At 35.5% G+C, this 17,265-nt stretch overlaps 1 protein-coding gene across 1 annotated transcript; it reads left to right on the forward strand.

The window, feature by feature from the left end:
• Positions 1-3,732, forward strand: LOC148864694 (uncharacterized). Its single transcript, XM_088975356.1, has 2 exons — positions 1-579; positions 2,902-3,732. The coding sequence occupies exons 1-2, from the start codon at positions 1-3 to the stop codon at positions 3,730-3,732; spliced, it is 1,410 nt and encodes a 469-aa protein (XP_088831482.1).
• The last annotated feature ends 13,533 nt before the right edge of the window (positions 3,733-17,265 follow it).

The following is a 17,265-nucleotide window of genomic DNA, read 5'->3' on the forward strand; positions in this document are numbered from 1 at the left end:
ATGGATAGTAGACTTCGTGAAGCAGCACTTGAAGGGAACGTGAGCTCCTTGCTTCAATTGCTTCAAGAGGATCGACACATTCTTGACAGAGGTATTGAAGCTTGCATCACTGAGACTCCTTTACACATAGCCTCGGTGCTTGGACACGTCGACTTCGTTAGAGTGCTTCTATCAAACAAGCCTAAACTTGCTTTGAAGCCAGATGGATCACAAGGTCACACACCCTTACACTTGGCATCAGCAAAAGGCCATGTTGAAGTCGTGAAGGAGTTGCTGCTGCCGACGGGAATGATAGATGTTTGCATTGCTCGTGATCGAGATGGGAGAACGCCTCTCCATCTGGCAGCCATGAAAGGCCAAGCTGAGGTGGTGGAGGTGCTTGCTCAAGCAAGACCAGAAGTGATCTCGAGGGTGTTGGTGGATTGTGGAGGGACAACTCTACATCTCTGTGTGAAGCATGGGCAATTGAAGGTGTTGGAGTTGTTGCTGGGATTAATTGGTGATGTTGATTTTGTGAACCATACGGATGGCGATGGCAACACTGTTCTTCATCTTGCAGTAGCTAACAAGCAGATTGAGGTATGATGGTTGGATCACCTTCGAACTTCAAACCTTGATCTCTGTATAAAATTTCCAGAACACACCAATCAAAATACCTGTGGCGTTGAAATTAAAGCACCAATTTAACTAGGTTTTTAACCGTTTTAGACTATGTCAGGTTGCTTCTTCATCATGAGGATAATTTGGGCCTTCCTTTTGTACATTTTATTTTAGGTTTGGGGTACTTTTTTTTTTTTTTTAATTTTGATAATGGTTAATAAATTTTAGCCACTAGTCTTAAAGTAAAGCTTTGGGGATGAAAAAAACATCTTGATGATGGGAATTTTGATCAATACAAAAAAAAAAAGAAAGGCTTTTACCAGCTGGGTAACACCTTTGGGATATAGGGGATGTTTGGAACCATGGCTATTTTTCAAAAAAATGGTGTCACATCAGATCCATATAGGCGTCTCAATTCAGCCGATTATTAAAAAATCGGGCACATGCCTCAAAAATCGGAATCCCACCGATGCATAAAACGTCAAATTTGGCATTTCATGCATCGGTGAATCGTTTTTCCCAACGGTTGACTGATGTATATCCTATGTGGTACTTACCTGTCAGTACATACATGAAAAAAGGGTGATGAAAATCACCTTATCAAACAGCATAGTATTACTCACTACCTACGTGACAGAAGCGTTTTTTTCTAAAAAACGAGTCTTAGAAGCATAAGCGTTTTTTCTTTAAAATCAGTCCCAAAAAACACCCACACTTCCAAACACCATGATAGTAATTTAGGTTGTATTCGAAGATAAGTTTATTTAAAGCCCCAAAGCACAAAGAAGGATTTGTTTTATGGGCTTAAAACCGTTTTGATTTTTGTTTTAAAAGTAACAGTTGTTATTGTATGTGTATAACACATTTGTTTACCACAACCCCAAAGCGCAAAAACAGAAGCTAATACAATCATAGCCTTAAATTATTGATATTCTAATAATTTTTTGAACCACTAGCCAAAATTAATCCTACAACGGGTTGTTGGTAGATTTTTGACTCAGCCCGTATTAAAGAATTGAATATAGTTTTGCACTTAAAATCTGAACCAAATGGTTTGGAGTTTTACTAAAATTTGATTACAACCAGAAGAGCTGAAGAGTCCTTACATACGCCAGCATGACTAACAAAGAGAAAAGTAAGAAGAGAAACATGAGTGCATTTTAAGAAAAGAAATCTTACATAAAGAATCTTAGCTTACCAGAATTAATTAAATCAAATTAGCCAAAAGTAAGATTCTACCGTCCTATCATTCTCTAGATTAAGAGGTTATGTGATTACAAATCAAGCCCAAGAGGCCAAGATCTTCAAAGTCAGATACACATCAATGTCTGTTGACTGCTCACTACACGCATACATATTATGTTAACAAAAATTAATTTTAAAACTCAACAACCTAAAATTCCATTAATTTCTATTAATAATTATGCAAATAACACCATCTAATATTAATTTAATGAATAAATTATAACTAATCCAGTTAGAAAATATTTTTCCTTTTTATGTTAAAAATATAGTTAATATAAGATGAGAATTAATTAATGTCAGTTTTTTTTTTTTTTTATTTAGGAAAATCATTTAAAATTCCCCATGATTTTTCAGCATTTTTTCTAAACTCACCATATATAATTCTTCAAAACGTCCAACGAACCCCAGGTCATCACTAACTTCACTCTAAACAGACTAACGGTGTCAGTTACCCTTTATTATATTCAACCCATTTTTTAATATTTTAGAAATATCCCTATTATTATTCGACTCAAAACCCATTTTTTTAGTTTCCTTAGAATACTTGCAAGCAGCACAATGAGAGCAAATCGTCTCTTATATATAAGGCAGTTAGGTGCTTAAGGGCATTTTAGTCATAAAATATGTTTAATAAGGCTGACTCACTGTTCAGGGGCAGTTTGGTCATGAACACTAACGGTGCTTTAAGATTTGTTTAGTTTTGCAAAACAAAAACTCACTCATTGATAAGGGGTTAATTTCCTGGATGTTTTGAAAAGTTATAGTGAACTTAAGAGATGCTGAGAAGTCATGGTGAGTGAGTTTTCGACAATTTCCCTCAACTGTGAATCTGTGATGCATTTTTATTACTTCCTATGTAATCGTATCTTGTTAATGGAACAAGCAATCAGGTCCTTACCAAATATTGTGAATCTTTTCAGCTGCTGTATGTTGTTATGCAGTTCAACTTTCATCTCTCCTAGTTCTAATGGTTTAGACAGAAATTCTTCATTATACATGCTTTTAATACATTTCCAAGATGAGAATGTAATGGTGGAAAAGAAAAAAAATGTGCAGATGGTAAGGTTTTTGCTTGAGAAAACAGCCATCAAAGTGAACTCTGTAAACAACAACTCCTTCACAGCCTTGGATGTTTTAACAAATGGTCCGAGAGATTTGATGGATATGGACATGGAAGAGGCTCTTCGAGGTGCCGGAGCTCTAAGATTCAGGGATATACCTCCAACAGCCCATCATCACACCACATCAACGCATCCCGTAGTACAGATCTCTCTAGCTGCGCAACATGATCAAGTAATCCATGAAAGACAAATGGATTCAAAATTGAGGAAAAAGCCTCGAAACCACGAAGACTGGGTGGAAAAGAAGCGGGGTACATTAATGGTGGTTGCATCGCTTATTGCAACCATGGCCTTTCAAGCAGGAGTTAATCCTCCTGGTGGAGTTTGGCAAGATAGTAGTGATAATAGCACCAATGCTATCACACAACCACACACTGCAGGCACCTCTGTGTTGGCTGATATGTATCCAGGCATATTCCATTGGTTTATCAACTTTAACACAGCGGGATTAATTGCCTCTCTGAGCATAATTCTGCTGCTGGTTAGTGGATTACCAATGAGACACAGGATTTTTGTGTGGATTCTGATGGTGGCCATGTGGATCGCCATCACAGCAATGACATTAACCTACCTTATGTCGTTAAATGGGTTGGCACCAGAATCTGATTACGAAACTATGCTTAGAAAGTTGGGTATTGTGGTTGTTGTGTGGTTGTGCATCATGGTCCTTCTTCTGCTGATCCACACCATTCGCTTGCTGAAAAGAGGGCTGAAAAAATTGGTAAAACTGCTTCGGAGGAAAAGAAATCAGAGCATCAACGTTTAACATATTCCCCGTGAGAGGAAGAAACTATTCAAGCATGTTTATGAATGTGTTTCTCCCTCTCAAGTTTGAACGTATGCATTTGGATATGTGACTTTTTGATTTTTCCCTCCAAACCTTCTTTTTTCTTGTCTGTGTGTACGTTTTACATGTGTTTGTTTGTTTGTTGAATGAAACATATTGCACTAGTGTGTTATAATACGGAAATCCTTAGTAGTATTTTGCAGTTAAAGACTCTTTGTTTTTGTTAAGATACGATATTGGTTGTTAAGATATGATATTGGTTGTGCCTTGCCGTAATTATAGTAATCACAGATTTGATCTAGATTTGATTTAGTTTCCTTTTGTATAAATTCCTTCTTTTGTATAGTCCAGTTGTATGTATATTTACCTCTGCCTTTGTACTAGTGAGATTAGCCCTGAGGTTTCCAGACCTTTTGAAACTGTGCTGAATGGTTCAAACTATATTCCTTGGTTCCAAGCTATGAGTAGCTTTCTCAAAGGTAAAAAGTTATGGCGCATCATCCCTGGTGACATTATGCAACCTGTCAAAGTTGACCATGAAGATGATGCAAAATATTCAGAATGTCTTGAAGACTGGGATTGCAAAAATCATCAATTCATTACTTGGTTTAGAAATACCTCTCTTCCCTCAATTCATGAGGAATTTGGACATTACGAGACTTCTAATGACATATGGGATATATTGAAAGAAAGGTATGTCATAGTAGATCTCACTCATCGTTATCAAATCAGAAGCAATCTTCATCGCCTAAAGAAAGAACCCGGTCAATCCATACAAGATTTTTACTAGCAAATGCGCTCCCTTGGGATCAATTGGCTCTTTCTGAACTGGAATGGGATACTACTACTGACAATCAAAAGTACTATACCTACAGGAATGAAGATCGATTAATTTAGTTTCTAATGGCTCTTAAAGATGAGTTTGAAAATACTCGTGCTTCCTTACTTCATATGGTATCACTACCAACGCTTGACCCAGCGATTGAGCAGTTGGTTTCAAAAGAGAAACGTCTGGGATCTCTTCGATCTCACCGTTCAGATCTAGTTGCAATCGTTCCTTCAATTGCTTCATCTCCAACCTCTTCAATTGGTATTGTTGCAGCTGCTCCTAGTTCAAATTTTCTATCAACAGTGGAATGCCGATATTGTAAAAAGCCTGGGCATCATATTTTTGATTGTCGTAAGCTAGCGCATAAGAATTTTTTAGGAAAAAGTTATGTCAAATCTCAACAGTTCAAAAGTGCTTCTCAACCTTCTTGTATAGGACCTGTAGAAAAACAGATCATTGGGACCAGACATAAAGTTGGGCGCTTGTTTGAGCTCACTTCACTTCAAGTTGATTCTCCTACTAATATTTCTGAATTAGCATTCTTCTTCCTCTTTGAGTCTTTGGAATTCTTGGTTAGGACATGCTTCACATAATAGGTTGCAAACTTTGGTCTCTAGTGGGAAATTGGGAAGTGTTTCTATTAATCATTTTGATTGTCAATCTTGTCGACTTGCAAAACAATCTGCACTATCTTTTCCTACTAGTGGTTATGTTTCTCATGCACCATTTGATTTAGTGCATTCAGACATTTGGGGACCTTCCCCAACTATTACTATGGGTGGCTCACGATACTTTGTTATTTTTGTGGATGATTTCCCTCATTTTACATGGATATATCTTATGCATAATAGATCTCAATTACATGAAATTTGTTCCAACTTTGCCCATATGGTTCAAACTCAATTCTCTTGTAGAATCAAAATTCTTCAAACTGATAATGCCATGGAGTACAAAGAACAATCCCATCTTAACCTTTTGAAACATAATGGTACTCTTCTTCATCATTACTATCCAGGTACATCTCAATAAAATGAAAGGGTAGAACGTAAACATCGACACATACTAGATATTGCTCATGCACTCCTTATTTTTGCCTCTTGTCTTGAACAGTTTTGGGGAGAAGTTGCGCTTACTGTTGTTTATATCATTAATCGCATTCCCTCTCCAACAATTGGAAATCAGTCTTCTTATGAACAACTCCATGGTATTCCTCCTAACTATAATTTGCTTCCAGTTTTTGGTTGTGTATGTTTTGTTCAACTTCGGTCTCATGAGCACACCAAACTTGAACCCCACTCTCAATTATGTTGTTTCTTGGGTTATGGGATTGAATACAAAGGCTATCAATGTTGGGATCCAATTTATAAGAGACACTAAATCTCTCATCATGTTGTTTTTTGGGAACGTAAAATATTTTCAATCATGTTAGAATTCTTTGTTCCTTCAACCCTTTCCTTCTTCACTAGTCCTTCTTTTGAGATATTTTTAAAGATGCTGGTGTAGGACTCCCTAGTGAGCTCAGTCTAGTGCCCAGTACTACGACTTTTCCCAATAGCACTACTCCATTTGTTGATCCTATACCTTCTGTTTCTACTCCACAAACTTCTTCTGATGTTGTTCCTCTACGTCACTCTACAAGGGTAAGCAAACTTCATGGTCATCTTCGTGATTATCATTGTTTTTCTACCATCACTTCCCTTTGTGAACATTGTACCTTTCACGAGGCCAATTCTGATCCCCTTTGGTAGCAAGCAATGGCATGCGAAATACTAGCCTTGGAAAAATTGGGTACTTGGGATCTTGTTGTTTTACCTCCTGATAAATCAATAGTGGGTTGTAAATGGGTCTATAAAATTAAGACCCATTCTGATGGCTCAGTTGAGTGTTGTAAAGCACGACTTACTGCTAAAGGATTCACTAAAGAGTATGGCATTGATTATGATGAGGCGTTTGCCTCTGTTGCTCGACTTACTTCTATGAAGAGGTTAATTGTAGTTGTTGCAACACGTCAATGAAAATTGTTTCAGATGGACATAAAAAATGCATTTCTTAATGGTACCCTTATGGAAGAGGTATATATGCAGCCACCGCTTTGTTATTCTCACCCACCTGATAAAGTGTGTCGCCTTCGTCATGCTTTGTATGGTCTTAAGCAGGCTCCTCGAGCATGGTTCTCAAAATTTAGTGCTACTATGTCTCGGTTTGTCGTTACCTCCAGTTCCTATGATTCAACTCTTTTCATTCGAAAGTCCAATAGAGGTTTAATACTGCTATTACTCTATGTGGACGACATGATCACTACTGGAGATGATACTTCCGGCATTCGTGAATCCAAAATGCACCTTAGACAAGAATTTGAAATGAAAGACTTCAGTCTACTCAAATTGTTTTTAGGCCTTGAAGTTACCACTAGACTTGACTGGTGTTATTTATCTGAAGTCAAGTATGCATCTAATCTCATTTCTCAAGCTAGATTAACAGATAGCAAGACCACTTTTGCGCCACTGGTGGCACTCCTCTTTCTGATCCCACACTCTATAGAAAACTTGTCGGAAGTCTTGTATATCTTACTATCACTCATCCAGACATTGATTGTAAGTTAGTTTATGACAACCCCTCGTTCCAATCATTATGCTGTGGTCCTTCACATTCTCCATTATATCAAGGATACTCATTTTATGGGCTACACTTTGCTACTGATTCTTCTTTACAATTGAATGCTTATTCAGATGCCGATTGGGCTGGCGATCCCATTGATAGACGTTCAACAACTAGCTATTGTTTATTTTGGGTAATTCTCCTATTTCCTGGCATAGTAAGAAACAAACTGTTGTTTCTCGATCCAGCACTGAGGATGAATACGGAGCAATTGTAGACACCTCTACTAAACTTATTTAGCTTCAATGGTTATTAGAAGATATGGGAGTCAAACATCACGGTCCAACTACATTTTATTGTGACAATCGTAGTGCAATTCAGATTGCCCATAATGATGTCTTTCTCATTTTTACTAAGAATCCCTGTCGGATCGGATTCTAACGAATCCTTCTGGAATTCGTAAAAAACTCTTTCTTTATTAGAAAATAAGGACAAAAAAACAAGAATAATAAAGTGGATTATCATACATATGTTTCATGTAGAAAGGGGAATATGAGTGCACTAAATACATTGAAATGGATTGTCACTTTATTAGACAACAAATTTAAAATGGCACTGTGCATCTTGTGTCTATTTCTTCTATGGACCAGATCGCATACATCTTCACTAAAGCTCACTCACTAGGTCGCTTTCGGGAACTCACTTCCAAACTCAACATATGTTCTACTGCACCACCTTGAGTTTGAGGGGGGATGTTGAGATACAATATTGGTTGTTAAGATATGATATTTGGTTGTGTCTTGTTGTGATTACAATAATCACATATTTGATTTAGTTTCCTTCTTTTGTGCAGCCTAGTTGTATATATATTTACGTCTGCCATTGTACACAACATATAAGATTGATACACAACTCTTTACAAAATTTTTCATTCTCCCATGTCTTTGTTTCTCCATTATCAGTTTTGACTCCCAACCTGCTGTAAATGAGCAAAAGTAAACAAATCTGTTGCTAGTATCAATACAAATTACTGCTATGTTTTGCTTCTGATAGGGTTTTATAGACATCGACACTTCTCGCCTTTTTTTTTTCCAAAGAAAAGAAGCAGCTTCATTCATTAAAAATTGAACATGAACAGTAGCTTATAGCCACTTTACATTTACAAGCTAAAATAAGCAAGAATGTGAGTAACTTGGTTCTGCATTCTATTAACATGACAAAAAAATATAGTAGATTGGAAATACTTCATTAGGTTGTTGATGTGAAGCCAATGAAGTTGTTCTATCCATGTCATAGTATTGTTCCTGTTATTCAAAAGGTTTATAAGTTTTTAAGAGTCAGAGATCAAGTTGGTAAGATCAACATTGGAGCCTGCTTCCAAGGCACTTACTAAGGCTCTGGGTTTTGCATCATATATGGTTGTCTTCTGCCCAACATGGCTTTCTATTAACAATGGTTAAATTGGTAGAAGTGCATTGGAGGATGAAGGTGGTTGAGTTTTGCAAAACCTATAAAAGTGTCATAAGAACCATCAATGTGGATTAAGACATGTTCTGATGTGTTTTCTACAATTGAGTTTGGCCATCTAAGATCCTGAATAGAGTTGCCTTCACTAATAACATTAGTTGAAGTTTTGTGAATGACTTTCAATGGTGACAGTTTTGAGTTTTCAAAAACCAATTCATTCCTTGCTTCCCAAATTAGATATAAGAGAACACAGAGCTTGCTAAAAAACCAGGAGATCTCTTGTTTGCCAAAATGTGATCTCCAAGCATTCAACTTGGATTGCATGCGATCCACCAATTCTTGATGAGAAAGCTGACATTTGGTGTTCAATGTTAATTTGGATCCTAGGTGCTTAGATCTCTAGAGTGGCTTTTTGACTTTAAGGACTTGAGAAAAGAATTTTTGGTGCTGTTTAAGGACATTTCTACAAAGCATCACATTGGATTTATCATAGTTGATCTAATGTCCTAAGAATTCTTCAAATGACATAAGAACTTGGGTGAGGGCTTTGACTTGTGTTAAGTCTACTTTGCAAAATATAATGCAATCATCAGAATAAAAAAATTAAGTTAGTAATTGGAGTACCTTGTTTGCATAACTCCACATCTGAATCGGTTGTTTAATGCAAAATAGAAATGCAAATCGGTTGTTTAATGCAAATGGATCACCCTATTTGAGACCTATTTAAAAATGAAAGTGTTCATAAGATTGACCATTCATCCTGATGGAGAAGGAATAAATAGAAATGCATTGATGGATTAATTGGCACCACTTACGAGAAAAAATCATATTAGAGCTTGCCAAAGGAACTGCCAATTCATTCTATCAAAAGCTTTTGACATATCAAACTTTAAAGCTATATAACTTTTAACTATTTTTGTGTTTTCATAACATGCAAAATCTCCTTAACCAAAAGAATGTTATCCATAATCTGTCTACTTTTCAAAAAGCCTGATTGCAAGGGAGATATGATATCTTGAAGAATTGGTCTCATTCTCGAAATTAACAATTTAAAAATAATCTTATAGAGCACATTGCACAAACTAATTTGTTGAAACTTAAGGAATCCATTGGAAGTTGACTGTTGGATATGAAGATTAGGTATTATTGATTTCTTTAGGCATGTGCTCAATTGTAAAGAAATGAAGCACCATGTTATAAACATTCGAACCAATGTGACTCCAAAAGTGTTGATAGTAGAGGTTGTGTAACCATCTACTCCTAGGTTCTTGTGAGGATGCATCTACTTCACTATTGTTGTGAATATTGAGTAGTAAGAACTCTATAGATACTCTTAGATAATTTTAAAATTCATAGTGAAGAAGTTTCACAAAAAAAAGTTGAAATTCACCAATTATTTTCCTTAGAAGATAGTATCACTCTCTGTCCACCCAAGGATGATGCTGACGAGTGCAAACCAATCAAATTATTCAAATCAGGTATATCATCATCTAAGCCCTGTTATTCCATTCCACCCTATTCCGTGACATGTCTATTGCTGAATTTTGGGCCCTTAAATTGTTTATAATTACTTAAACCATGTGTTTTTTTCCCTGCCTTTAGCTCTTCTATAGCTTTTATAAGTTGTGATTGATCACTTGTTATTGGTGCTGTTGGTCCTTTCTATAAATGCTCAAATCATCTTTGTCTACTCTCCCTGATCTTATGTGTTTGGTTTGAAGGAAAAAGTAGGAAAAGGAAGGGAAAGGCAGGGAAATCTTTGTAAACCTTGTATAGGTTCCCCTACTTTTCCGGCTTTCCCTATCTTTTCCTTCAAACCAAACATAGCCTCATTGAAGCCATTCCAGGTTCTTTCAAATGAGTTCATTCCTAATTCCATCCTTTCTAGTTTTTTTCATTGGTTTATTTCAATATTTATATTTCCACCACATTCATTTTTGAACATATTATTTCTTATTCGCCCAACACTCTACTCTATACAATATTATTGGCCTTATAAACATTTTATAAAATTTCCTTTCCACCTAAGGGGGTGTTCTTTTTTCGGATTTTGAGAGGAGCAGTTGATCAATGGGATTTTGGTTCCCATTAACCAAGAATCCCATGTTCATTTTTCAGATTTATGTGGGGACCAAGGAAAGTTTATTTTCCTAGGTATCACTTACCCGGGTAAGTGATACCCATCTCCTAGGTGGGTAAATAACTTTCCCACCTAGGGGGAAAGTTGCCAACACTTGAATGGGAAAAAATGCCCTTTTTAATAATGGATTTTTATGGCTAAAATAGTCATTGTCTTATTTACATGAGAAATAAAAGAACATTGGTAAATGCACTTACCCAGGTAAGTGTTTCCCAAGAAAAACTTACCCAAATAACTACATTTACCCAGGTAAGTAACTTACTGAAAAATGAAGAGCCTAAATGGTATTCGGCCACATTAAATCTAGATGCACTACTCCATTTTCAGTGCTGCTCTATTCTACAGACAACATCCTCATTATTCTCTCTTGTTATGATTTATGATTATAATTATCAAATCAAGGTATATCTAAATTCAAGTATAGTCTATTAATATTCAAATTAGAATTGAATTTGGATAGTGCATATGATCATTACTAGGTTAAACTAAAAATATCCAATTATATTATTTCACATTTTTAATAAAATGAAGTGCAAAAGAATTTGATGTATTGTATTTCAAGATTAAAATGTTTCAGGTGTAACTCCTATTGGAATAATGGTTCTTTAAAAGAAATGAAGGATTCGTGAAAACATCAATAATACATTAAAACCCAACATCTACAGTCTCATGACATTGCTATTGTTTACATTCTGTCACATTTGCAACTAGCTGATATCTTCACAAAAGCCTTAGGATGGGATGCCGTTCATCTTCTCCTTCTCAAGTTGGGCATTGTTCCAACCCATGCTCCAACCTTAGGGGGCCTATTAGACACATGTTGAATTTGTTTGAGTTGTTATTATAGTTGTCACTAAAACAAATGTAATCAGTTATAAATTAGACATTGAATAGAAGACAATTAATCTTCTTCGAACTATAGTATCTGTTTTTAGATGAAGAGGGACCCCGGATATGTTAATCCACCACTTCCAAAACTTACTTTCTTCCATCGTAAGTCATGGCCAGGGCTCAATCTCTACAAAAACAACAACCTTCCATTGATGTTGGACTTGCCTGAATGCAGATCTCCCATAGCTTTGAGTTCAAACAAGAAAGTCAGAAGAAACTTGTTTCTTTCAAGATTTCTTGCAAACGCTACTGGATTCTCCATGCCAAACCTGCCCAGCTTTCCAACTCAAAAGCCTTAGGGCATCGATATTTGGGAATTGTGCAACTAAGCGAGATCTCAAGAAATCTTCCCTTCCAGCATCTTCCCTTCCAGCGAGATCTCAGGAATTGCCCACAAACGCTACTGGATTCCCCATCCATTTAATTAGGTTTTGGCCACCGTAGAAAATATTTTGGCTCCTCCCCTACCAAAGATCATTGAGCTTAGCTCTTTTAATGGAAAATTGGGCACACTTTTTGTTTAATTACTACTTAGCCCATTATTTTGTAAAATATAGTTGATTTTAATTTGGTCAATGGACCTTTGATCCAAACTGTATAATCATTGAACTATTTGAAGTGGATAATCATTTATAAACTAATAATTATTTTTTATAATTTAAATATTTTGTTATATTTATGATAAATATCATGGTTTTCAAGTCATCATTGACCTGGATGGTCAGACCTTTTGACCCAAAAACCATTGAGGCAATTAGCTAGTTCTGTTTCACCCTTTAACCTGTATCTTGGCCAAAAAACCGTTGACTTGGTCAACGACCCACTAATGGACGAACCGCCGACTCGCTTGACCTAGATAATGGTTTTTGGTTGCTTTTGTTGTAATCAATTTTTACTTTTTTAATTAGAACAAGTCATCCATTCGAGCTAGACGGTCAGACCATTTGGCCTAAAACCGTGAAGGCAACCAGTTTCGTTTCACCCTTAACCTACTATATCTTGGCCAAAAATCATTGACTTGGTCAATGACCTATTGACTCAGATGGTTGAATTGTCAACTTGTTCGACCCAAAAATGGTTTTTGGTTATTTTTTATTTTAATTATTTTTTAATTTTTTAAATTAGAACGAGCCAGCCATTTGAATCGGACGATCAAACCATTCAACTTGAAAACCGTCAAGGCAACCAATTCCGTTTCACCCTTAACCTATATCTTGGCCAAAAACCATTAACTTGGTTAACAATCCGTTGACCTAGACAATCAAACAGTCAACCTATATGACTAGGACAATGGTTTTTGGTCATTTTTTATTTTTGATTATTTTAATTATTTTTTATTTTTTAAATTAGAATGGGTCTTTCATTAGAACCAGACAATCAAACCGCTAACCTAGAAATCAGTGGCCAAAGTAGTTCCAGTTCTGGATCAATTTTTAAAGCAATGATGAATATCATAAGTGGATCCATTTCAAACCTGAACCTAGAACCCAAAGACAAAAATGGTTTCATTTTCAATTTGACTTTTAAAACATCAAGTTAAGGTTAACTTCATTAATTAGGTTATATAGGTTAATTAGGACAACATAATTCAAAGTTGATTAATTACGTTATTTAATTTAAGTTTATTTAAATTAATTAAATGGGCTAATTTGGTTAGTTATGTTGCTCAATTTAATTAGGTAATACTTTAATTAGATAATCAAATAAATTATTTATTAATTAGCTATGTAGCCATACATGATTGAAGGCAATAATTATATTAAATGTGTCATTTTATGTAACATTGTTTAAAAAATGTATTATCTAACATGTGGGAATTGTGATGAGAAGACAGTTCTATGTTGAGAGGAGAAAGAAGAAAATGGAAAGATGATTAATATGGTAGGAGGTTGATCAAAAAGATAAGGTGCAGTAAGGGTAGCATGAAAATTAGAGAAGTTTCCTAATGTGTTGAAGAGGTTTTAGGGATGTAGAGAGAGAGATTTTGTGAAGATTCTAATCGGAAAGTGAGGATTAAGAAGTAAACAAATTTGAGACTATACATTGCCATGTTGAGGTGGTAATTCTTTGTGCTCTTAAAAAGAATTTTACACTCCCTCTACATTTGCACCTTAGGGTAATGGAGCATGGAAGAGGCCATATATATATATATATATATATATATATATATAGATATATATAAAGATATTTGATAGATAGATAGATAGATAGTGGAGCCAGAGGATGGTAGAGGGGAGCCATGACCCGCCTATGCATGGGAAATCCTCATAGTCACATATATTTTGCCCCTCTTACTCAGGTTTCTTATTTTTTGGGTCCCCTATCTATGTTTATTACTTTAGCCTCCCTCAATAAAAAATCCTAGCTCCGCCACTGTATGTACATAAATCCATTGGAAGAAATATTCCCAATATGCAGGATGTGTTGTGTTCTCAAAATGTTATGGTTTTTGCATTCAAAGGATTCCATTTCCTTCATAAAGTATAAGAAGTGAGTGAAAAATAGAAGGCGCCGCGTGTCCCCCCACGCGCATGTGCCTCAACCTCATGTGGAGCTAATGGGACGGCCGTTACCTCATCCCGTTAACTCCCATTTCACCCAAAAAAGTGAATTTCCCTCTTTCAAGTTTGAATCTCAGTATTTCACTCCTATCAACCTGCCCTCTGAAACTCAGACCGCCCCATCTCCTCCACCGCCGGATCTTGCCATGAAATGTGACACTGACGATCATTATAGCAGATACACCAGAACTCTCCATCCCTCTCATCTCAGATATTCTCAGATGTTCTTTTAACTTCTTTTTTTATTTTTTTGCAATAGAAAAAACTCATAAGGGAAGAATCGCCAACAGATATTCTCGAATCTGTTCTCTCTTCCTCCTGCAATACTCCACTCTAAATTCACTTATTTTGAGTTTAACCATGGAATGTCTCCAGTTGGGCTGATACGCAGTGCAAAGCTAAGAGCAAATTTCATGGTTATTTAAAGAATGAAGATGGCGTTAATTAAAACAATAATAATTGTGTGGGTTAGACAGAGCACAATCGTTTTCGTGATCAGAGGGTTGGCGCTGAAGACCTCATAAACAAGTTCAGAGCTTGATTTTAAGCCATGATGTGTTTTTGTGCTTTAAAGGGAAATCAAGATTAGTAGGAGGTTGAGTTGCTTAAATTAATTCAATTTGGTTTCCATCAAGAAAAATGATGAATCTTCCTATACTCGTCCTTGGTACTGATAATTTAGAGATAGAAACAGGCATTTGGTTTGTCGAACTTAAAAGTCGCATAATCATGACAAAGAGCTTTATGAGGATGGCAAAAAATAACATTGTTGTCATTGTTTCAAGCCTTTGAGTCCTAACCAGAGCCAGCACCTGTATCTGTGCGATTCTTCCCTTCTACGTGTTTTTTATTGCAAAAAAAGAAAAAGAAAAAAACTGATAAAAACATATTTGAGAATATCTGAGATGAGAGGGACGGAGAGTAATACCTCTGGTGTATCTACTGGAATGATCATCGACGTTGAATTTCTCGACAAGATCCGGCGGGGAGGAGATCGGTGGTCTGAGTTTCAGAGGGCAGGTGGATAGGAGGAGTGAGAGACTGATATTCAAACTTTAAAGAGAGAGAGAGAGTCACTTTTTTGGGTGAAATGGGATCTAATGGCCGTTCCATTAGCTCCGCACGAGACTGAGAGTGCATTGACACGCGGCATCTTTTAATGATAGGGGACGATTTTGGGGCAAATGTCGGTGGGGGGCAGATTCGAACCCTAAAGAAAGTTTTTAGTGGAGGGCCATTCAAATACATTATCTAACACAGCATATCTCAAGCATGATAGATCCACACTTGTCTGGTAGGCCCCAATTTCATAATGAGATGTGTAGTGGCGGGTCAAGTTGGTAGTAAACGAAGCAGATATTACTAGAGAAAAAAGGTAAGCATATGCTAATGTTGCCGCCAATAAGTTAACTATTTAAGGCTGCAAATTATTAGTAAAATTCCAAGCAAGCTAGAAATTGACCGAATATTCAATTGAGAGGAATGGACAGAACTTTTGTGAAGTAGCACTAAGGAGTGTAAGTTCCAAGCAGGTCCGTGTTGAGTTGGGCCAGGCTAGGGGTCGAACTTCGCTAGGCCATGAGTGGTATATTTTTTAAAATAATAAAAAATAATAATAAATTTAAAATAAATTAATAAAATAGAAAATTCTTAAAATTTATTCTATATGATTTTGATATATACAATTGTTTATATACAATATAATATAATGAAATTAAAAAAATACAATACATTACAATTGGAATAAAGTAGTATAATAAAATTATATATATATATATATATATAAAAAGATTTTTTCACATCAAGATAACTGTAATTAAAATGGAAGTATAATAGAAAATTTAAAGTCATGAAAATATTAGTCAACTCATGGTGTTATAATTATATAATAAAATTGAAAAGTATATAGAAATAAAAAATACAGAGTACTGAACGACCGAGTAGATGCTGAGATGGACATACCAAACTTGCATACAAGAAAAAAAGAGTAGGCACAATATAGGATCCTAGACACCTATCTCTCAAATAAAATGCAAGAGAGAACTGTCAAATTTGGATGGGGCCAAAATTTGGAGGTTACTTGACCTTCCAAGTTATCTTGATTTGCACACATTTTGCTATCTTTGTGATAGCCATATATCTATATATCTATATATATATATATATATATATATATATATAATATATATATATATATATATATATATATATATATATATATATATAAGTCTTTCCCCAATTCCCTTCATTGTTTTGAGGAGGGAACTTAACCAACTTGACGGTTTGGAGGGAAGACCAAGTTAAGGCCTCTCCAGATTGAGACAAATGTCTCATACTGACCCAGGATCTAGCCACATGGTCATCTAGTTTAGATTGGGTCAAATGGATATCCATTTACCCAATAAGAGCTGAAATTTGGATCTAGAATAATCCAACAATATTGGTATCTCCATGCATAAAACATTTTCAAATAAACAATCAAATAAATTTATTTTATAAAAAATAAATAAATGGGTAATAATTTAAAATGAATGATTGTGTGTGAGAGTATTGCATGAAAATAACCATAAAATAATCATCTTCTATCAACATGTGGCTTGTCACATGGCCACTGGATATTCCATTGGTAATGGGCCTATGGCCACTCTACCAACAAGTAAAACAAAGTTGTAGAAAAAAACTAGAGATCTCTGACATTACATATTTATTATATTAAATAAAAATAAATGTAGTAAATAACAAGCAATTTAATTAACAATAAAAATATCACACAAATAAAATTTAATCCACATGCACATTTTGTTTTGTTTATTTATATTTATTTCATGGGTTGTGACGAAGAATACTAAAAGTATTATTGTTTTCTGAAATTGTCACCTGCAATACATTTATTAATAATGAAAGGAAAGGAAGAAGATAGATTAAATAAGGGCAAGTGGATGATAAGATTAATGGCCACTAATTACTTATTTAAGGCGGGGATAGCAAGTGATGAATAACTGTTGAAACGTTGAAGTGAGTGAGAG

This window comes from Nelumbo lutea, chromosome 3 (assembly GCF_056320005.1).
Source record: "Nelumbo lutea isolate HS-2025 chromosome 3, American lotus-T2T, whole genome shotgun sequence".
In the NCBI taxonomy this organism is placed as follows: domain Eukaryota; kingdom Viridiplantae; phylum Streptophyta; class Magnoliopsida; order Proteales; family Nelumbonaceae; genus Nelumbo; species Nelumbo lutea.